We start from the raw sequence: 22,399 nt of genomic DNA, 5'->3' as shown, positions 1-22,399 counted from the left end.
AGAAGAATATTTTTGTAACAGAAACAAAAAGGATTATTTAGTCACTTAACAAAAATAATTTTATATATATATATATATATATATATATATATATATATATACAAAAATATATATATTATATTATTGAATATACAAAAATATTCTCATAAATATATATATATATATATTTATGAGAATATTTTTGTATATTCAATAATATAATATTTTAAAAAAATAAAAAATAAATGCCGATGTAGATTAATAAGATTTACGTGGCAAATTTTATTTGTCTACTTATTATACATATTGGTACGTATAAATTAATACTTATACGACAAAACTGTTCCAATTAAAATTATACTTCTCTTTTATTCCCTTTTTAAGTTAGAATATTGATAAGTTTTTTTAAATATATATATATATATATATATTATTATTTTTTGTTGTTATTCAGTAATTCGCATTTTAAAAGTAAGTGGTAGAAGTTAAAATTCGAAAATAGATCCTCTCAATTGTTTGAAAAAATTTGAGGATGTAAAGTATAATCTTTAATCCTTTATTATTCTCTCCTCATATTTATTCTTGATTCCACTTATAAAATTAATGGTAAAAAATCACACTTTATTCCCTTAATTTTTAAAAAAAAAATTGAGAGGACCCAATTCCCTAAAATCTAATACTAATTAACTTGTCAAAATTTTAATTTATTTGAAAAATCAAGTCATGATTGTCAACAAGCCAATATGCTGTGCTTCCCTATCATTCCGTAAACACACAGAACAAGCCAAAATCTCTAAATTGCAAAATCAGCATCCTACTTATGAGATAGAAAATCATTGAAATTACTCTTAAGTTGGAATGGAACATTCTCTTCTCTCTTTTCTTTAAACATTAAACATTTTTAATTCTTTAATTTATAGTACACATTATGACTTCCCATATATTCGAATATAAGAAAACATATTCGAAAGTGCAGTGAATATTTGTGCACTATATTCGAAACAATAAAATATCAAAAATAAGAACATATTGGATTATATAAATTAAATAATGAAATATATAATTGAATATATGTTATACGAATTTCATTGTTACATGTGTGGAAGAGACGAGTATATTTGAATACAACCTATTCTAATATATTATTCTTGTGCACAAAGATATTCTTTGGAACAGTCACTAAAGTAGGTGAATTATTAGATACAGGATCCACTAGCTCCCTTCCGTCATCACTTGCTAAGAAATCATTATTTCCAACCTTCTGGGGAACTAGTGAAGTGTCATCCAGACCACACGGGCAGGGCAGAAAAACTGGAATTTCAACAGTGGCCGAAGAAGAAGAATTAACATTGGCATATTTATTTGAAATGCAAAGTGTAACTAGAGCATCATGTGACTCAGATTCCTTTGGCATGCTAATGTTTGGTGTAATCTTTGGAGAGGCTTCCTGCGAGACATTATTTGAATCAGTAATTCGAACATGCAATCAACAAAACCTCTCAGCAGATTCACAAGCAAGGACAAGAAAGTCACAATTTTATAAGATAACAGATATTTATCCTCTATTTTTAAAAGCAGATTACAACTAAAAAAATGTAAAACCAATCCGCTTAATTTTGGGGTTGAGAAGGATTTTGTCCATGGAGAAGAGAAGATTCAGCTTGATCCAGAACGCAAAGACCAGAGACAGAGGTAGAGCCACCTTACACTACTACCAGCCACCACTAGTTCACCAGTCAAGACCCACAGGCCACAGGGCCACACAACGACACTTAATTTTGTGATTTCGGACTTTAGATGCAGAAAAATTGAGAGGCGAAAATGGAGGTTAGGAGGTTAACCTGCAACTGTTAGGTGGAAGATAGAGAAAAACTGAGTAAAACAAGAAGGGAGAAGATAAAGAAAATTATGAAAACACCCATTTCTTGAAAATTATAACCGAATAAACCCAAAGAAAAAGTATATTTACATACAATTCTTTTTCAGCGCACTGGTGCGTCAAAATTGTTTTGGGCGCTTTGGTGATAAAACATAGGTTGCCCACCAAATCCGTACCCTTTTTCTCTTTCTATCATCCCTGTTTCGTCTCGTTTCGCAATGAATACAAAATAATTACAAGTGTATATCTCGTACATGGTACAAAGCCATATTTCATCATGGACGTGCAGCAATACCATTGGTTGAGATTAGCAACATGCTAGGACTTACTAATCATATTATATGATTCTAAAACTAAAAAGATTGCATTCAATCTAAAATGATTTCTCTACAAGGGTTAAAATAATTTATAGACCAGGATGATCATCTTGATTTGTCACTAATTACTCGCTCAAATCATCATCAAAATAATTAAGATCAGAGTCATTGTCAGTGGCAGCATTAATGTTAGCATGGTCTACATCTGGTGATCCTACTGCTAAATCAGCCATAGTTTCCAGCTCAAGCGATCCCTTCAAAGATCGTGCAGCTCCATCATCATAATCAATTAAATCATTTTCATATTGATCATCGTGTTCAATTCCATCAAAGATGTTCTGCACAAACAAACAAACAAAAATTAAAAACTCAGTAGAGACAACCTCGGTTTCAAATTTTAATTCAAACATTCGAGTATTTGACCAATGAGACGTAATTAATTAACTGGGTTAGAATGCCCTTTGAATTCAAGTTACAATAAAAAAGGCACAGCATTACTCATCTATTGCAAAAACTGATGCTTCACATCATACATTCAAATTCAAGAGAGCAGAAAGCTGTAGTACCTTATCAACATCAGAGCTTTGTATATTGGTGTCCGTTATCCAATCCTTGAGTAAGTGCTCTAGCAGAACATTGTCAACAGAGGTTGACCTCGAGTCCCTAGACCTTTTTCTTAATTGGGATTCTCTAAGTCGCAAGTTGTAGTGCACGTAGATAAGGTCATTCAGTTTCTTCTGTGTTAGACGATTTTGACTTTTACTGTATATCTGATCATATATACTCCACTCATGCTCACGCACAAAGGTTGAGCATGTCTGACTTAATATGCGCACAGCTATTCTTTGCAACTCTATGCAGCTTATTCCATGTTGTTGCCACCACGCAGCTAGTGACATGAAAAACGGGAAAAGAATCAATTCAAATTTATCACCAAATGAGTCTATGCACCTACAGGCAATGTAACCAGAAACCGAGTATACGTTACATTTAGCAGCAACCCAGCAGTTTTTACCTGGTTCAAGATCTGTTCTTGTGCTAATTGCCAATTCAGTTCCAAAGTCATCTTGTGCAGAATTATAATGAGCAATCTGGAAATGACATCACTTTGTCCTAGATTAATAAATATATCTAATAATACAAGTATCTTGTAGCAGTCTCTAATAACCTCTTACCTGCATTGATGCAGATATCCGTCTCATATTGTCTGGCTCTAGCCGAACAATACATTCATTGAGCCCCCGGACTACCTCAGAATGCTACAGTCGTATATCAAACATGTGCTTCAGGAGAGAAGTTGAATAAAATTTGAAAATTTTATAAAACTAGGAAACATTCAATATTTTTCACATACCGCCACAAAATCTTGCCGATACCTGTAGGAGGGATTCAAGAAGTACGCAGCCAAGTAAAGTGGGTGACAAAACAGAGAGTTACAATGATTGTCTATCACCTTCCAGAATGGTTCATATTTACGTGCATCATCACCATTAACAGATTTGATTGCAAGTTTTGCTCGGTACATGTCATTATATATGTATGGCATTGAGAAGCTCTCACCACTACAAACCTTTTGAAGTACATGCATGATGGGATCTACTGACTTTCTAACATACTGCATTTTCTTCCAAAACGTGACATTCAAGACAATTTTTTCCACCTCTTTCCCCTCATTTGTCCTGGAGAACCTGGATGAAATCCATTTGTTTGATAGAAACATTCTTTTGAGCCCAACTCTATGATCCAACAAGCTCCGCAATGTAGCAAAGCTAGAGGCATACTGTGTCCCAGCTGTGTTTAAAAGCTCCTGCCCCTCAGTAAATTCATTTTTCATAAGATTTAACAACCATATTTGATTGTATATTAGTTTTGTAATTTTCTGGCCTTTTTCAATGCACTCTTCCACACATCTTATCTTCATAAAATCTTCTAGAATTCGATTAATACAATAAGTGGCACAAGGAGTCCAAAATAAATTCCTTCGCTTCTCTTCAAGCATTTTCCCAGCAGCTTTATAGTTGGGAGTATTTTCAGTTATGACCTACATGACAAGGGGATAAGGAAGACAAAATGTTAGAGCCAAATTCCCAGCAGTGTTTAAAGTGTATTATTTGTAAGGGTGCAACGAGAGTAGGAGGTAGGCAAACATTTGGGCTAGGCTTAGAAGAGTCTGAGCTGCTATAGTGCTCAGAAGCTCACTCTTATTTTGCTAATTTTCTCTCTATCTCCAGATTCATTCTTCCATATCATTCTTCCATCTTTTCTATTTTCCAGTTGTGGTTTCTATTGCAAAATAACTAATGACAGTTACATGGTGGTATTTATGATGGAGGAGGATGCTACAAGAATAAGAGAAAAAACATTTTACCTGCACCACATTTTCCTCACCTATTTCCTCCACCACCTTGTCCAGAAGCTTGAATAGATTTGGTGCATCTTCTACTACATTAGTAGCATCAACTGAAGAAACAAAGTATACGCCATGAGGACAAGAAACAAGAAAGTTAATAATTGTCCTTCCCTGTACATCTCTCCAACTATCTGCCATTACAGAACAACCAGTAATTGCCCAGGAAGCCTTGTATTCGACGAGATAATTCCTAATGGAATCTATTTCCTCCTGCAAAAAGCGACCAGACATAAGTTGGCTTGGTGGACATACCAGTCCCTGTCCATATTGACCAACAACTTCAAGCATTTTATGAAAATATAAGGAGTCTGCAGCCTGTAAAGGAATCCCAGCATGGTAAAAGAACTTGCAAATTGTAGAAATGACTTCCTTGCGCAATTTTTTAGTGGGCCCAGCCTTAACTTTGACTTGATTGAAAGCTTGAGGAGGCTGATTCTTGGGCAGTTTCAGGTATATGTTATCCAACCTAGATCTTCTCAATACAGGTTCAGGACCAGTACTTGGCGGCATTGCCTTGAAGGTCTTCCTAAAGTCTTTAGACAATCTGTTATCAACATCAATCAATGTTTCCTTGTTCACATGATGCAAAGCATCTTCCATCTGCTCATATTCATCTTCTTCATCACCATCATCATCATCATCATCATCAACTGATTTTGCATAGAAAGGAATCAACTCCTTAGCCTCAGGTTGCCTATGTCTCCTTCCAGTGCGATGCCATTTCATATTCTCTTTAATCTTAAGATAAACTTCTTCAGGAGCATTTTTACAAGGTGCTACCTCTCCAGGAATTCTAGCCAGATGCTGTTTAAACCGATTAATACCTCCACTAACAATTTTCTCACAATAGTTGCATTTCACTTTCTTCTTTCTCTCATCTTGAGCAACACCATGTTCCCACCCTGGGTCAACATATCCTAATGAACGAAGAGGTGTAAAGTTTATAGATACACTTCTATCATCCATCAACTGCTTCCCTTTGCTTCTACACTCAATTTGCTCTTCATCATCTTCATCATCATTAGACTGAAAATTCATATATGCTTGAGCATCAATGTGCTTCTGTTTCTTGTTGGATCGACACCCTTCCAGGTTTTCCTTCATTCTTAAGTAGACTTCCTCAGGAGCCTTTTCACAATATGTTACTTCACCAGAAACTCGGGCTAAATGCTGCTTTAATCTGTATATGCCACCACTAACTATTTTCCCACAATAATTGCATCTAACCTTCTTTTTCCGCTCATCTTGGGCAATACCATGATCCCAACCGGGATCAACAAATCCACTGGAGCGTAATGGAGGCATTATATACAAAATGGAGCTGTTACAATTCCAGTTACATATGCATGAGTGGTCGAGTGCCTAGTATTAGGCACATAACAAACCAAAACTATGACATAGTAATGTAAGAGCCTTCCCTGTTCCAACAATTGTGATGTATAGCAAATAGAGTTAGCCGCCAAAATATTAGAGCTTTAAACCAGTGTAACATAATTTTTTTTTATCTTTGAAAATAAACCAAGGAAGTAGTCGCCACATCATGCAAGTATAAAACTAAAACTATCTAGGATATCTATGTTTTTAGATCAATTGTATAACTTATTCACCGTATTAAGACTATTTGCAATCTTTTCTAGAGATTGCAAGTATTACATGTTGGATTGCTGGTTGGCACCTTTGGATAATGCAAACTATTAAGCATATTTATCTGCCAAGAAACTAGGAACAATGTGAAACTATAACACTTAAGGATTGAATCATTAGAAAGGTAGTGAGCTCATTGATTCTTTTCAAAATATATGAATAAAGTTGATATCGGAATCGTATCCTTGTGTTTGTCTCTAATTTAGCCAATCGACTCAAGGGGGCAGGGAAGAGCTATCTACCATCTCCCATTTTCAAATAAATCATAATTCAGCGTTTACTATTTAGCTCTAAGCCGTCCATAATTTGATAAAAGTTTCTGCATGAAATCTCATATGAAATGTTGACATCAAACAGTAAAGCAATGTTGTAAAATTGCCGACATACATAGTAACTTGAGAGAGAGAGAAGAAAAAAAAGGAAAAAAAAAAAAAAAAAAAAAAAAAAAAAAAAAAAAGAGGAGTTGAAATTATGTTGTTCTCAGTTGGTAACCATTGCCAGTTTAATATATTAGTTATTATACATAAACTTGAGAGAAAAAAAAGGAATGAATTCCCTATTGGTAAGAGCTAGATACCATTTCCTATTATTTGAAAAATCAAATTTTCTCTTTTCTTCAAATTTAAAGTCTTTTAAGTTATAAACATTAGCCCCTGATCCCTATTACGTATATATACACACATAAATATTAGAAATTCGCTTGCAGAATTTGGCATCAAGAATCCCCTTTCAATGTTATCTCGTAAACCACGTTCTTACTCTTAGTTAACGGCTAATTCCAGAGCTCAATCATCAATAATCAGATTATATTTATAACCTAGTTAAAGCAATTGAACAGCAAAAAGAGCAACAGTAACTGAAGGTTTTCGTAAACCTCAAAAATCACAAATTTCTTTTTATTCTTTTTTAAAAAAGGGAATCATGAAACCTTAAGTGGAAATAAAGACGAAGAAGCTAAATCGTAGAAAGCGGTAAAGAAGAAAAAAAGAAACCTAGATGAAAGCCGGCGAAAACGATCTAGATCCGAGAGGACCCACCGATTCTCGAAGTATTCCGGTGACGAAAGAGTTGCCGGAGAGGGTGACGGTTGGCCGGCGTTGGAATCGTTCGGGCGGTGGCAGTGGATGTGAAAATCGGTTGGGAATGAGTGAGTCACGACTCACGAGTGGATGGTGGGTGAGACTCTAACTCAACCCGGCCGTGTTATACCGATTTTTCTTTTCATAGGGTTTTTTCAATAATAATAATAATAATAATAATAATAATTTCAATAATAATAATAATAATCTTTACCTATATACGAAAGATAGGTGTATACTATGATAAAGAGACGAAAATTTATTTTAAGATAGTTAAGTATTTATTTAAAAAATATGTTATTTTATTTTTATTAATATTATAAAAAAATTTATATATATATATTTTTTTATGCAAAATTCTCAATATTATAGAATTAAGTCCAATTTGGATAAATAATTTAATTAAATTTAAAAAAAATTTAAATAATAAATACTTATATTAAAAATAGTTTATAAATAAGTGATTTTGTTCGGTCATGTTACACATTCATATAATTTTTAATCCAAGTCTATCCAAGCTGGCCTAATACCAAAATAAACTCAATTTCATTAAATGAAACATGACTTTCACGTGCCCAACACACATGAAACCGCTACTTCATTCTTCATTATGAAAAAACGTTCATTCTTCTTCAATATTGAAACCGTTCCTTCTCTTCAAATCTCTCTCAAAATCACTCAAACTTCACTCGTGTTCTCTGTGGAAACCGTTACTGGAGAAGAATCGAGAGAAGATTTCGAAAAGAAGAAGAAAAAACGAACGAAAATAGCAACAGAGACTGACAAAGGTATGAGAAAAACTACCGTTCATTTAAAATTTTGCAATCTCGCATTTCTCCTAGTTGCATTTTAGGTTTACTGGATTGAGTTGCTTCGTTTAGTAGATCGACGTATTCTGATTCCATTTTTACAGCGTAACTAGGGCTTGGAATGAAATGTATTCTTATTTTCATTCAGTTCAGTGGAGTTGCTAATTTTGATTCACTTGATTGTTAGTATGTTCAGTTGACTTCTTTTGCATGGAGAAATACTATTCTTGATGATTGAATGTTTATAACGTTTTATTCAACACTTGAATGTTGCTCGGTTCAGTGGAGTTATTCATTTTCATTCATTTGTTCTTAATGTGTTAAGTTGAGTCCTTTCGCATGCAGAAATATTTTTCTTGATGATTGAATGTCTATCACGTTTTATTCAGCACATGAATGACGTTCGGTTCAGTGGAGTTGGTTATTTTCATTCACTTGATTGTTAGTGTGTTCAATTGAGTCCTTTTGCATGCATAAATATTTTTCTTGATGATTGAATGTCTATTACGTTTTATTCAGCACATGAATGGCGTTCAGTTAAGTGGAGTTGGCCATTTTCATTTCCTTGATTGTTAGTGTGTTCAGTTGGGTCCTTTTGCATGCAAAAATGATTTTCTTGCTTATTGAATGTTTATCACATTTTATTCAAAATATGAATTTTGTTCAGTTCAATGGTGTTGCTAATTTTGATTCACTTGATTGTTAGTGTGTTCAGTTGGGTCCTTTTACATGCAAAAGTGATTTTCTTGCTAATTGAATGTTTATCACATTTTATTCAAAACATGAATTGTGTTCAGTTCAGTGGAGTTGCTAATTTTGATTCACTTGATTATTAGTATATTTAGCTAGCTTCTTTTGCATGCAGAAATTCTTTTCTAGCTATTTCATTATTTATCATGTTTTATTCAGTGCATTAAGGAAGTTTGGTTCAGTGGGATGGGAAATTTCATTCACTTGATTAAGATATGCATGCTTGTGCTTGTCGATGTATTGAGTGAAGTATTGACCAAATTTTTTTGTCCTTACAGCAAAATGAAGATGACAATAGTGACAAAGAAGGAGAAGCCGCACTATAACGTAAGCATATTAAATATATTTATCCGCTTTCATTCGAATAAAATCTATTTTGTATTATAAATATATCGTGACATTCTGTTTTGAAACCTTGCAGAAAACTCACGATTGCAGATGACAAACAAAGGCAATAGCGAAGGTGTTCAAGGAAATGAGTTAGGAAAAAAAAGATATTGTTGAAGAAATGGGATTCGGTGCGCTGACACATGTCCCGGAAATGAACGTCTCTCACAGTCTCTTGAGAGAATTGATTGATTGCTATGATGACTATCATGGATGCTTGAAAACTCTCCATGGAAAAATATACATAACACCTGGCAAAATAGCAGCTGCGCTGGGCATAAACCACGGCGGTAATACACTTTTCACTTTCTGCTTATTTTCGGTTCATTGTTTTCTTTAATTTCGGTTCATTAGGGTACAAAAAATTAAACTGAGTCTTTTTAGCTGATTTGTTGCTATTAAAATATTGTAGGGAATTGTTTTCCTGAAAAGGTTGAGTATGACAGCCTGAATGAGGCAGACAAGACAATAATTGACAGCCTAAAATGTATTACGTTGGCGTCTTTGACAAAGTCTGTCCTGGATATGAGTGTTGAAGGGGAGGAGAATCGGAAAAAATTCTAGAAGACTTTTGTCGTCTTCGTATAGAAGTGCTTCTTGCTACCAACGACGGTAAGCATGGCCTCCCCGATCCATAAGCCGCCTGCCCTTCGAGTGGACAACATCCGACAATGGGATTGGACAAATCATGTGCTCAGCTCCTTGAGGAAGGGAATAAAAAACAAGAGAAAGGGAAAGAAACAGCCCGTCGACGGCTGTGTTTTTGTTTTGATGCTAATTTATTTCCATAAAAATAAGTTCCCTCGCTTGGATGGACTTGATGCTCTCCCACCACCGTGGGTGGCCCACTGGACAAAGAAGATGATGCTCGACCAGATTTCTCAGGAAGCAACGGATATAATGGTAAATTAAACAAAAATTTCCCCCTGAAATTTTGTTTTTAGATGCTTCTAAAATAGTATGCTAACTAAATAAGGTTGTGTTTTAGGTTATAATTAATTTATTTCTCCTAGTTGCATTTTAAGTTTATTGGATTGAGTTGCTTCATTTAGTAGATCGACTTATTCTTATTCCATTTTTTTCGCGTAACTAGGGCTTTGAATGAAATGTGTTCTTATTTTCTTTCTATCTAGTGGAGTTTCTAATTTGATTCACTAGATTGTTAGTGTGTTCATTTGAATCCTTGTACATGCAGAAATATTTTTCTTGATGATTAAATGTTTATCACATTTTATTCAGCACATGTATATTGTTCGGCTCAGTGGAGTTTGTAATTTTGATTCACTTGATTTTTAGTGTGTTCAGTTGAGTCCTTGTGCATGCAGAAATATTTTTCTTTATGATTGAATATTTATCACGTATTATTCAGCACATGAATGGTGCAGTGTTTCTGCTCATTTTGATTCACCGATTGTTAGCGTATTTTCTCATTTCAGATGATTTTAAAATACTCTACTAACTAAATAAGTTTGTGTTTTATAGACTTCTGTATAGAAATCAAATAAAGGAGAAAAAAACAAAAAAAGAGAAGGTGGAGAAGAAACTAACTTTTTTGAAGGGGAAAGAGAAAGGAAAAGAAAAGAAAGAAGAAAAGAAAATTGTTGATCTGGATTCTTCTTCGGAAGATGACACTTTTTCCGAATCTGAATCCGAATCCGATAAAACACCACCAGCTAAGAGAACAAGAAAACAGAGACTAGTTAAAAAATAAAACAGTATTGCAACGAATTCAGAAACAACAAGAGAAACTGAAAGCAATCCCACAGATTCATAAAGCATAAGTGAATTCGAAAACCAATTACTTTAACAAATTTTGTAATTCTTGTTCAACTAGAAATAAATAAATTTATTGTTATTTACAAATTCAAATATATGTTTCTACAAGTATTTTTTTTATAATAATCCTAAATTTACTTCAACTACTAATTTTTCTTTGATGATATCATAGTTCTACCTCATTTAAGTTAAGTATAACCACTCCTACTTTATTATCACAATCACTACGAAAAAGAACATTGAAAATTGCATTTTAAATTTTTTATAAAGTTTTAAATTTTTGCTTAATATTGCACTATTTTAGCGGTATTAGTTTAAGATATATATTTGGATAGAAAGTTAATAGTTATTTGAGGATATTGAGTTTAGAAGGAAAAAATAGTCAATAGATTATTCTAATGAAAAACTCAACATTTCAATGTAAGAACAAATGTCATTTAGTATATGGGATAAGTATTGTTTTGTTCCCTAACATTGAGAGTCAGAATTGAAATCGTCCTTAATATAATTTTTTATTTAGAGTCATCCTTAATGTTTTATTTCGTATTAAAATTGTCATTTTTAATAAAATTTTTTATTTTATTACAAAAATATCCCTATTTAAATAAATAAAAAATAAGTAAAATTAAAAAAAAAAAAGAACGCCAGGGGGAAGGGAGAAAGGAAAATGGGAAGGGGGGAAGAAAAGGGGCAAGGGAGAGGGGGAAGGGGAAGGGGGAGCGGGGACGGCGTCGGCGGCGAAGCTTGGAGCCGCCGTCGCCGTCAGGAAACCCAAAAGAAAGAAAGAAAGAAGAAATGAGGAGGGGCTGCGACAGGGGGAGAAGAGAAGAGGGAAAGGAGATGCCAGCGTTGCTAGGGCTCACCGCCGCCATCGCGTTGTCATCGGGCCTTGGAGGGAGACCACGCCGCTGAGCCGTCACCGTTGATTCGCCCACGAGCTGCCGTCGGGGAAGCAGAACAGCGAAGAGAGGAGATGCGCGAGTGAGTCTGCTTCGGCTTTCGCATCTGCTTCTTCTTCTGCATCTGCATCTACTTCTTCTTCGGCTTCTTCTTCTGCTTCGGCTTCTGCATCTGCTTCTTTTTCTGCATTTGTTTCTGATTTTGCTGTTGAATTTTGTCGTTGAATTTGTTGTTTTTGCTGAAAAAATTTGCTATTGAATTTTGCTGTTAAATTTGTTTTTTCTGCATCTGTTTTTGCTGTTGCATCTGAATTTTGCTTCTTCTTATGCATTTGTTGAATTTTGCTATTGAATTTGCTTATTTTTCTGCATCTGTTGCATCTGTTTTTGATTCTTCTATTTTTTATTTTGCTATTGAATTTGATGTTGTTTTGGATTTTCCTAATCTGTTCTTGTTCTTGTTCTGGATTTTCCTAATCTGTTCTTATTTCTTGTTCTTGTTTCTTATTTTGTTCTTGTTTCTTATTTTCCTAATCTGTTCTTGTTTCCTAATCTATTTCTTATTTTTCTAAATTTATAGATTTTTTATTTTTGTAATTGAAGATGAATTTGGGTATTTTTAATTCTTGTAATTGAATTTTGTTAACTGTATTTAAAATTTTGAAATTTTGAGTTTTGTTAATGGAAGAAGAATTTGTTCTTCTGAAATTGTTCTGAATATGTAATTGAAGAATTTGTTAATGGAAGAAGAAGAACAATTCTCCTGAAAGAAGAAGAAGAACAAGAAGAATGAAATGGTGGAAAAAAATGGTATTTTTATCATGTAGAAAAAAAATTTATTAGAAATGACGATTTTAAAATGAAATGCAACATTAAAGACGATTCTAAATCAAAAATTACATCAGGACGGTTTTGATTCTGACCATCAACATTAGGGACCAAAACAATATTTATCCCTTAGTATCTCATTGAAAAAATTATCTCATTTTATGTGGGATATTATTTATTGGTGCTATGAGTGAAAAGATTAAATCCATAAAAAACAATAACATTTGAGGCTCATCTCATTACTTACTTAAAAGTATTAAGTCATTGGTATTTAAAACCAAATGGACCAAATAGATACTACCGAAATATAAAATATGTTTTGTTGTAAAGCATTCAATTTAAAAGTGAATTTAGGTATATTTTTTGCGCTTTCGACTCTCTTTTTTAATGATTTACATGGGAGATTAAAAAAATCTTAAAATTTTACCGAATATAGTATAGGAATAAGAAAACTAAGACAATAATAATAATAGAAAAAAGATATTTTCAAAAAATAATTTTAACCAAAAAATTAAAATATAATAAAATAAAATATTTAAAATAAAAATAAGATATTTTAAATACTAAAAAAGTTAAAACTTAGTCTAAAAAAATTAAAATAATACTTTACTCAAAATTTGATTTTAATGACAAACATTGTTGTAACACCCTCACTATCAGAATGTCACGCTTCCGGCTGCGCTACTCTGATAGCAAGAAGTATTTAGACTACTTTATATATTTAATATTAAAATAGGAGCCTGTGACTCAACACCGTATCGCTGATTTATTTGAAAACCGGAAATAAATATTTTATCTTAAAAAAACAAGCAGGCATGGATTCATATACAAGACTTCTTACATAATATATATAAAACATACAACTCCTATCCCTCTTACAAAATTGTAATAACAAAGACGAGGGAAGAAAATAGTCTAATTAATACGACAACATATAAACCAAACGTAGTATAACTCCTCTTAATGCTTCTTCATCTGGTTCCTGAAAAGGTAAAGCTGTAGGGGGTGAGAACCTAACCACACGGTCTTACTATGGAGTTTTAAAGTTGTCATAAGAAGATATTTAATAAGAAAACTGTTTTCAAACTCAGTGATTATCATTGCCTTATGAATCTTTTAAAAACTAATAGGTAATCGTTCAAAACCTTTTCAAAGAAACAATGTTTAATCTTTCAGAAATTCGAAACCTTTCCTTTCTTATAAGAAAATCTCAATCAGAAACCAACCACACAATCAAATAATTCAGCACCAAAGTTCATTCTCAAATGTGGCACGCTAGGACAAACACAGGCAAGACAGACAAGGAAAACACAGGTTTAGATAGCAGTTACATCAAATAGTTCAGGTAGCAGTTAAGAACAGTTTAACAAATAGGCACACCAACACGTTCAAACCCAAGCAAAGTATACAAATGCATATGATGTATGCTTGTCCTATGGCTGATGAGGCTCATCTGTCGGTTATCTAGCCAACCCGACAAGTTTGAAAATACTTAGACTGTCCCCCCGACGTGCATCTCCAAGAGTCTATGCATAGTTTTTTTTCAAATAATTAATATTGCTCAATGGGGTTACATTCCCGAGAATTTATATAGTGCCCGATCACACTTACGTTGTAGGGTCAACAGAGTATCAAATTTTCAACATGGTACACGTAGTGGCAAGCCATGGTACTTTATCCAGGGAACCTCGTGTCTCAGATAATTCAAATTCATAAGCCATATGAATAATTCAAAGATCATATCTCAACATTCTCAATCGATATATCAACATTCTCAACTTTCTCAACATCATAATCATTTATCAATCTCTCATTTTCAAATTCATTCAAAAACCATATTTCAAAGAAAATCCTCATAATCCTTCTTTTCATTCCGTCCATTAACAATCCCAATTCAAAACATAATTCTTTCTTTGATAAATAAATCAATCTTAAAACATATAAGGTTTAAAAACAAATCTTTTTCATTAATTACTCCAAATAAAGCTTTCAATTTTATAAAATTTCGGCAGCATCTCTTCTAAAACTCGGACACTGCCACCCTTTTCGGGTCCCATCCAATCATTTCTCAAACATTTTTCAAATCCCAAACATTTTCCAAAGCTGAACTAGTTCCAATATCAAATTATTTTCAAATTAAACCAATTCCAACAATAAAACTCTTTTTAAAATCAAATCAGCTCAAATATTAAATCATTTATTAAAAATCAGACCAACTCAAAATCAAACCGCTCCTAGAATCAATTTATTTTCATATATCAAATTATTTCCAAAATCGATTCATTTATATTACCAAGTAAACTCCAAAACCAAGAAAATCCACCTTTCATAATAATCAAGTAAATAACATTTTAAACCGATTTTTATCAACAACCATACACCACTCACGCAATCAAACACCCGATAATCCAGTCCAACAAACCATCACATCCACAAGACAAATATAATCACAGAAGTATATCTTTTTGCATCAATATCTATTTATCACAACTCTATAATGTAAAATAGATTTTAAGAAAAACCCCTACCTCAGTTAGTTGAGTCCACGTAACTTATCGTGATAATTCCCTTTTCTTTCAATTCATTGCGACAGTGACAACAACAACCCCCACGGAAACAACAACAGCACCTAAACCCTAAATCCCCAAAACACAATCTTAACCCTAATTAAACAAAATTCCAAATTTAATCCAATAATAATATCTATAAAAATATTATTTAATTATCAACTTAAAATTTATTTTTAAATTAATACTTCAATTCAATAATTAGAGATAATAAAAAAATCAATTTCTCTTATAATCATGAAACAAAGTTAATAAATCTAATTATTCAACTTAAAGCATATAAAATTCTTTTTATTATTCAATTACTAAAGTTTTAAATCATAAATAAAAAATTATTTAATTTATATATATAAAATCTCTTAAAATATAATCTTAATTAAATATAATAAATTATAAATAAATTTATTATTTAATTTTGTAAAAATCCGAAGTCTTACAATTGTGCCTTAGCTTTTCTGTAATTAAATATTTTGATACTGGATAATGCAGAAACTAGAATCCAAGAAGTAAATAGAAATATAGAATACAATACAAAAGGAGAAGAGAAGACTGAATCCAAGTAGAATTCATTAACATGTGCCAAATTGGTAACCTTCCGGAATTTTGGTTAGTGGAACTCATGCGTAAGTTTCTAAAAAGAAAGCAACTTCCGATCCTCTTAGCACCGTGCTGCAAATAAATACTCTCTAAATACAGATAGACAATAATTAAAGTTATTTTTTAAATTTAATATTTATAACTTTTTATATATAAAAATTATAGTTATAGATTTTTTTTTTTGGTGACTATAGTTATAGATTTAGTATATGTAAACTTATATAATTATTAATAATAATTAATAATACTAAATAAAATATTTTTAAACTATTTAAACTAATTTTTTAAAATCTTCTAAATATCATTGATGAATATACTCATGACTCATCTTGACAAATTGGCATCTCTCATAAGGCGAAACTACGCGGTGTTTTCCATAAAAGGTTCAAGTTTATTAGGTACGGTTAACTTGTCTTAAGCAATTCCTTCCTAATTTTCTTAACAAGCTAGAAAAAAAAAGGGGGGAATATGTGATTTTTTTTTTTTTTTTTTTTTTTTTTAGTTTTGGGAAAACTACATATATGATTTTATTATAGATGATTTGTTTCGAACTTTAGAAATTTCATAGTAGATATGATTTTCTGAATTTCTCATTTTAAACCATTGTTTAAGAAGTATTTAGCATGCTAATAACTATGAGAGCAATATTATGTAAATAAAAAATACTTTATGATATGAAAAAAGCAATCACTATATATTTTATATCTTTATATGTTTGCTTTATAAATTTTTTGACAAATTATGAACTATCAAAATAATAAATTTTTATGTAAAAAGAATCAAAATTTAATAATACTATAATCAAATTTTTCTTATACCAGCATAACCAACTTTTAAAAACACAAAAATCAGTTACAATTATATTGTTATACTTTTATTCGTTTTTAATTGTAACATAAGTTTAGTTTAATTATATTTTTATAATGTTTGATTATGAGTGTAGATTAATTTTGCTTATATAAGTTTGATTTTAAGTGTGAATCAAATTTAATTATATTATTTATAAAAGAGGAATGTTAGGGGGCAAGTAACTTTGTGGTTTGTAGCTATCAAATAACTATCAATGATGGTTTTAATGGTGTGAGATGGGTGTGAAATTTCATTCAATAGCTCACTTTTTTTTGCTGGTTACATGCTGGCCAGAATTTAACAAAGTTGCTGGTCCCTAGACTTTTCCTTTATAAAATTATAAATATAAATATGTACATGAATAATTGATTAGTAATAGTTATTCAGTGTTTATATTTTATAGAGTATAGTTCAATATAAATACCTGTATTTGATATCTAAATTTGACATGAAACAAGTTTTTTTTTTCTGTTTTCAAATTTCTTATATTATAAGTTTCCAACATTTTATTTTTAAACATGATGAACAAACAACTACAAAAGAAGAAAAAGGAAATACTGAAATACAAAGATAGATATTTAGTAGAATAAAGTATGAGTTTAAAAAAAAAATTAGAACACATAAATGCATTTATAAACGAACGAAATTAATTTCGCTTATTTGTAAAAAAAAAAAATTATGAACGTTTTAACTATTCTAAGTAGAATAGTACTATAGTAGTTTATTCTATTTGTAAGTATACAAATATTTTTCCCAAGTCTTAACGTTTGTGAGTTCTGAGTTCTGACCGTGCTTACGAGGCGTACAAGAATAAAAAAGGTGAAAGAGCAATAGCCAATAGCAATATGGATTGTCCAATTTAATTTGGAATGAATAATACATAATACATAATACTAATCACCATCATCACTTCACCAGGTTTGTAATTTCACCTTTATGCTTATTATTATTATTACTAATACACCTTAATCGTTACTTATTAACTCTAATTTTCTAGTATTTAGCTTAATTAGTAGTTCACTATGAACCTTTGACCTCTTTAGTCTGATTAGAAACTAACTGAAACTGTTTTTGTCATGTTGAACCAGATGACTTGTAATCATGGGTTTCAATTTCAAGTATGTGCTGGTTTTCATTTCTCTGATGTGTGTTTGGTGTGGAAGATTAAGATTCTCTTTGGCTTCTACAGATTCTAGTGATGATGGTTTGGTTAGGTATAATCTAAGAAAGAGGAATTTGGACCGTCAGAGTCTTAGTGCTGCGAGAATCAAGAAGGTTTCTAATGCCGGAGATTTAGGGAGTGACGTTAAAACAGATTCAACTCCTAATGTTGTGTATCTTAAGAATTATCTTGATTCACAGTATTTTGGGGAAATTAGTATAGGTTCACCTCCACAATACTTCAATGTTGTGTTTGACACTGGAAGCTCAAACCTATGGGTCCCTTCTTCCAAATGCATCTTTTCTGTAAGTTAGTTAACAGAAATGTAACGTGCACACCAAAAATCAGTTATCATATATTTATGTATAAATACATGTATAGTTTAACTCGTATTCTACACTGTTGGCTGATTTTATGGACAGTTAGCATGGTTAGTTAGTTAAGGTTTTGCTATCCAGTTCTGCTTAAGGAGCCAAAATTGGAAATAATTCTGAAGAGTTTGACATGTTTATTGCATTGAAAAGTTAGACATTTTTGTTTGACTCTTTAAGAATTGCCCTGCTCTAGTTAGCAAAACTTTTTAATTGAATTATCCTTTTTTAATGTTTTCGGATGTTTTTAAGACTACAATAGAGCAAATGTAATCAAACTCGAGAGTTCATCTAAACTCGTGGAGCTTAGGTAATTTCGAATCGAGAAACTCAGCTATGAGTTTACAAGAAAAACATAAACTCGATTTGAGAATCTAAACTCATAAACTCGTGAAAGTTTGAGGTTGCTCGAGAGTTTGATAACTTTACATGAAAAACAAACTCTTCCTCACATAATGGGTTTGGGAACAATGCTAGTTTCTCAGATTGAACTTATTTTAGAAATAAATGTGACTGCAATGCAGATTCCTTGCTATTTTCATTCCAAGTACAAGTCAAAGATATCTAGCACCTATACTGAAATTGGTAGGTATCTTTGGATTATTTTGATATTTGATGATGTATCGTAATGTTTTTCTTTTTGACATGCTTCTGTTTGGTTTTATATGTACAAAGTACAAACAGAAGGTTTGTTTTGTGAAACTCAGTTTCTAAAGTTGGTGTTGAACTGATTGGGAAAATTATCTAGGCACATCTTGCAAAATCTTATGGCCATGGATCCATTTATGGATTCTTCAGCCAAGATGTTGTAAAAGTTGGGGATATCATCATCAAAGAGCAAGTCAGTATTTTACCCTCTTTATTTTATTTTATTTCAAACAGTATTGTTAAGTTTCATATGCTTTCTTAGTTGCATCGACAGATGGGTACTTTCCATTCTGCAGGTATTCGCTGAAATTACAAAGGAAGGATCATTGGCCCTTTTAGCTTTGCATTATGATGGGATACTTGGACTTGGATTCAAAGATATTTCAATTGGAGAAATCACACCAGTGTGGTAACTTTATTTGTTTATTTGAGTGTTTCAATAATTCACCTATTTCTTCATTTTCCTCTTATCATATAGTTATTAAACAATATTGCATGATTAGTGGTGTGACTAGTTTAAAGTACGATTCTTCAAAAGAGTGATTAGTTCTATGAATACAGGTACAATATGATAGATCAAGGGTACATATATCAAAATGTTTTCTCTCTTTGGCTAAATAAAGATCCAATGGCAGAGATAGGGGGTGAGATTGTCTTTGGTGGTATTAACTCGAGACACTTTAGAGGTGAACACACTTATGTTCCAATATCTCAAAAGGGTTACTGGCAGGTTAATTCCAGATTTAGAACTTCATCTCTAATACTCCTCATCAACCATGTCAATATTAACTTTTTCTCTTGTACCTTCAGATTGATGTTGGAGATGTTCTACTTGCAAATAGATCAACAGGTTCTCTTACATTTCTATGATTTCTAGCAAGATATTTAAGCTATATGCATTGTTTGTTTCACTATTTCTTATGTTTATGATTGGACATGAATACTATGTTTCAAGATATTATAATAGTTACTAAGCATTGCATCTTATTAGTAAGTTACCTATCTATTGCTAACTTTTTTAGGAAGGCTATTCAAGAACTAAAACTATTAATGCATCTTTTGGTTCAATTTTGGGTAGCATTAATGTTTTGACTGCGATTATGTGCTATTGTATTGCGATCGTAGCTCTGAATGACAAATGGAAAATTCTATGAAAACATTGTAGGGTTATGTGAGGGTAGCTGTGCTGCAATTGTGGATTCAGGAATCTCTTCAATTGCTGGTCCAACTGTATGATATCAGACATAGTATTTTTTGTATTTTAATGCATCTTTTTCTTTTTCCTTTTACTTTGGCATCTTTTTCTTACTAGTTAGTTACCTAGTTCATCGATCTGCAGACTGTTGTAACTCAAATTAACCATGCCATTGGAGCACAAGGATATGTGAGTCTTGAGTGTAAAAGCATTATCCACAACTATGGTGATAAGATATGGGATGCATTAATCTCCGGGGTTTGTTTTTTGTCCTTTCCCCTAATACTCTTACAATGTTATACATAGTTTTACCTAAAATTTAATCATCCATTACACACCTTATGTCTCAGCAGCTAAATCCTGAAATTTTATGTGCCAACATTGGACTCTGTTCGCATGACAAATATCAAAAGGAGTACAATTTTTTTTCCCTAATTTTATTACATGACTACTTGTTCCTTTGTTTTGCTTCTGAATTCTAATAAAATCTGGCTAACTTTGAAATGCAGTAATGTTATCGAAACAGTGGTGCATGACGAAAATCTGGATGGTTCAACTTCCAAGGAGAGCCCATTTTGTACTTTTTGCGATATGATTGTCTTCTGGATACAAGTTCAGCTCAAGCAAAGTAATCTGAAGGAGAAAATACTAAAATATGTGGATGAGGTTGCTGTTCTTATGATACACCGGTATAGATTAATTGTCTTATTTATATATAGTTCTTAGACTTACAATCTTTCCCATTTTGTCAATTTCAATTTGTAAAAAAGCTGTGTGAGAAGCTCCCAAGTCCAGAGGGACAAGTATTTGTAGATTGTAATAGTATTGCTGCTATGCCGCATATATCATTCACAATTGGAAACAGATCCTTTCCTCTTTCTCCACAACAGGTTTGAGTCTTGCAATTATTTTATTATTATTATTATTATTATTATTAGATCAACATGATTTTTTTACCTTCATTTCTGTTTTGGCACTACAAAAGTGAGAATGTTAATTGTATTTATTCGAGATACCCGGCTCATTGCCCATTTTTGCTTCTTTTTCCTTTCACAGAAAATGTCTGGTAAAATGCATACTTTAAAGTTCTTTAATGCAATCCGTATTTGGTTATTGTTTCTTTATCTTCCACATTTTCAGTATTCCTTATTTAGTTAGTTTATTTTTTGGCTTTTGTCTTTTGCTGTTTTTCCCCCCTTAATAGTATGTCCTTAGAGTTGAAGAAGGAAGTTCTAGCGTCTGCTATGGTGGCTTTGTTGCTCTAGATGTGCCGCCACCGCAAGGTCCCCTATGGTAATTCCATAATTTATTTTATCAACGTTTTATATGGTTAATGTTTTATGTTGCTTCTAAATCAATGCAAAAAATTGAGCCTGCTGCTCACATTTTTCTCTATCACTTTTCAAGTGTGTGACAGTAATAATGCATGATGTGCAGGGTTCTTGGAGATATTTTCTTAGGGAAATATCACACTGTGTTTGACTTTGGTAATCAAAGTATAGGGTTTGCAGAAGCTGCATAATATAGTGATTCTTTATTAAGAAAATGTGGAGATTTTCATTTAGGACTCAGACGCAGAAAATAATTGGTTGCTGCCCCTTTTTGGTCATAGGTTGCTGCCCCTTAAAAAGTCACAATATCTACGTATTAGGGCCTCATGTAAATGGTGATGGCTCGTAGATCTTATTAATAAGATTTGTGACATTTAACATTGGTTGAAAAGGGTGATGGACATTAAAAGGATATTTGTGGGGCATTGCATTGTTGTTTCTCTATCTAGTTATTGTAAAGAACTAAAGATCAAACAGGAGAAAACAAGAAGCTTAATTGCACCAGCCGGCAATCGAATCCGGGTATGTATTGGTATGTATTGTGGCAGGGTCCTCCGATATAAGATTCTTTTTTCAAGTATTGATTTCTTGAGACTTATAACATAGCATTCCCGTTAATGAAAAATAAGAAAGAAAAGAAATGATATTAATTTTCAATTCGTTTGTGACTTTGTGGTGTTCGCCGTGAGAACAGAGAAAAGAGAGAAAGGAAGGGGGGGGGAGAGAGAGAATAACCATATATACATGTGAAACAGCCAATACATTAAAATAAAAACAAAAGAATAAAGTAATATTTTAATTTTTAATTCCTAAAAAAATTAAGATTTATATGATTTATATTTTTATTTTTAGTATTTTTTATTTTTAAGATTATATAAAGAAAAAAATAACACAATAGCGTTATATTTTAATTTCGTTTTTT

The 22,399-nt window shown here is 32.1% G+C and overlaps 1 protein-coding gene and 1 pseudogene across 3 annotated transcripts; one reads left to right on the top strand and one right to left on the bottom strand.

The window, feature by feature from the left end:
• Window positions 1-1,013: 1,013 nt before the first annotated feature.
• LOC112738414 (uncharacterized) lies at window positions 1,014-7,524 on the bottom strand. Of its 3 annotated transcripts, XR_011869741.1 has the most exons (8): window positions 7,222-7,524; window positions 4,544-6,003; window positions 3,530-4,216; window positions 3,351-3,434; window positions 3,191-3,266; window positions 2,742-3,064; window positions 1,953-2,513; window positions 1,014-1,826 (listed from the first exon to the last, which is right to left on the bottom strand). XR_011869741.1 is itself a non-coding variant. In XM_025788863.3 (7 exons), exons 2-7 carry the CDS (start codon window positions 5,888-5,890, stop codon window positions 2,301-2,303), a joined length of 2,730 nt encoding a protein of 909 aa, XP_025644648.1. In that variant the 5' UTR covers window positions 5,891-6,003; window positions 7,222-7,524; the 3' UTR covers window positions 1,014-2,300. The 3 variants fall into 3 exon arrangements, 2 of the variants coding, with proteins under 2 accessions (XP_025644648.1, XP_025644649.1); XM_025788863.3 differs by having other exon boundaries at window positions 1,014-2,513; XM_025788864.3 differs by having other exon boundaries at window positions 1,014-2,513; window positions 7,267-7,477.
• Window positions 7,525-17,750: 10,226 nt separating this feature from the next.
• LOC112738413 (cyprosin-like) lies at window positions 17,751-22,057 on the top strand (annotated as a pseudogene).
• The last annotated feature ends 342 nt before the right edge of the window (window positions 22,058-22,399 follow it).

This window comes from Arachis hypogaea, chromosome 13 (genome assembly GCF_003086295.3).
Source record: "Arachis hypogaea cultivar Tifrunner chromosome 13, arahy.Tifrunner.gnm2.J5K5, whole genome shotgun sequence".
Classification (NCBI taxonomy): domain Eukaryota; kingdom Viridiplantae; phylum Streptophyta; class Magnoliopsida; order Fabales; family Fabaceae; genus Arachis; species Arachis hypogaea.
Note: the sequence above shows the minus strand (reverse complement) of the source record. Positions and strands in the feature narration are given on the sequence as shown.

Excerpts from the sequence above, each read along its gene's own strand:
- LOC112738414 (XM_025788863.3), bottom strand. The coding sequence starts at position 5,890 with ATGCCTCCATTACGCTCCAGTGGATTTGTTGATCCCGGTTGGGATCAT. Across the intron at positions 3,267-3,350 it reads GGATATCTGCATCAATGCAG|ATTGCTCATTATAATTCTGC; the intron begins GTAAGAGGTTAT and ends TGTCATTTCCAG. Across the intron at positions 3,065-3,190 it reads AAGAACAGATCTTGAACCAG|CTGCGTGGTGGCAACAACAT; the intron begins GTAAAAACTGCT and ends TCATGTCACTAG.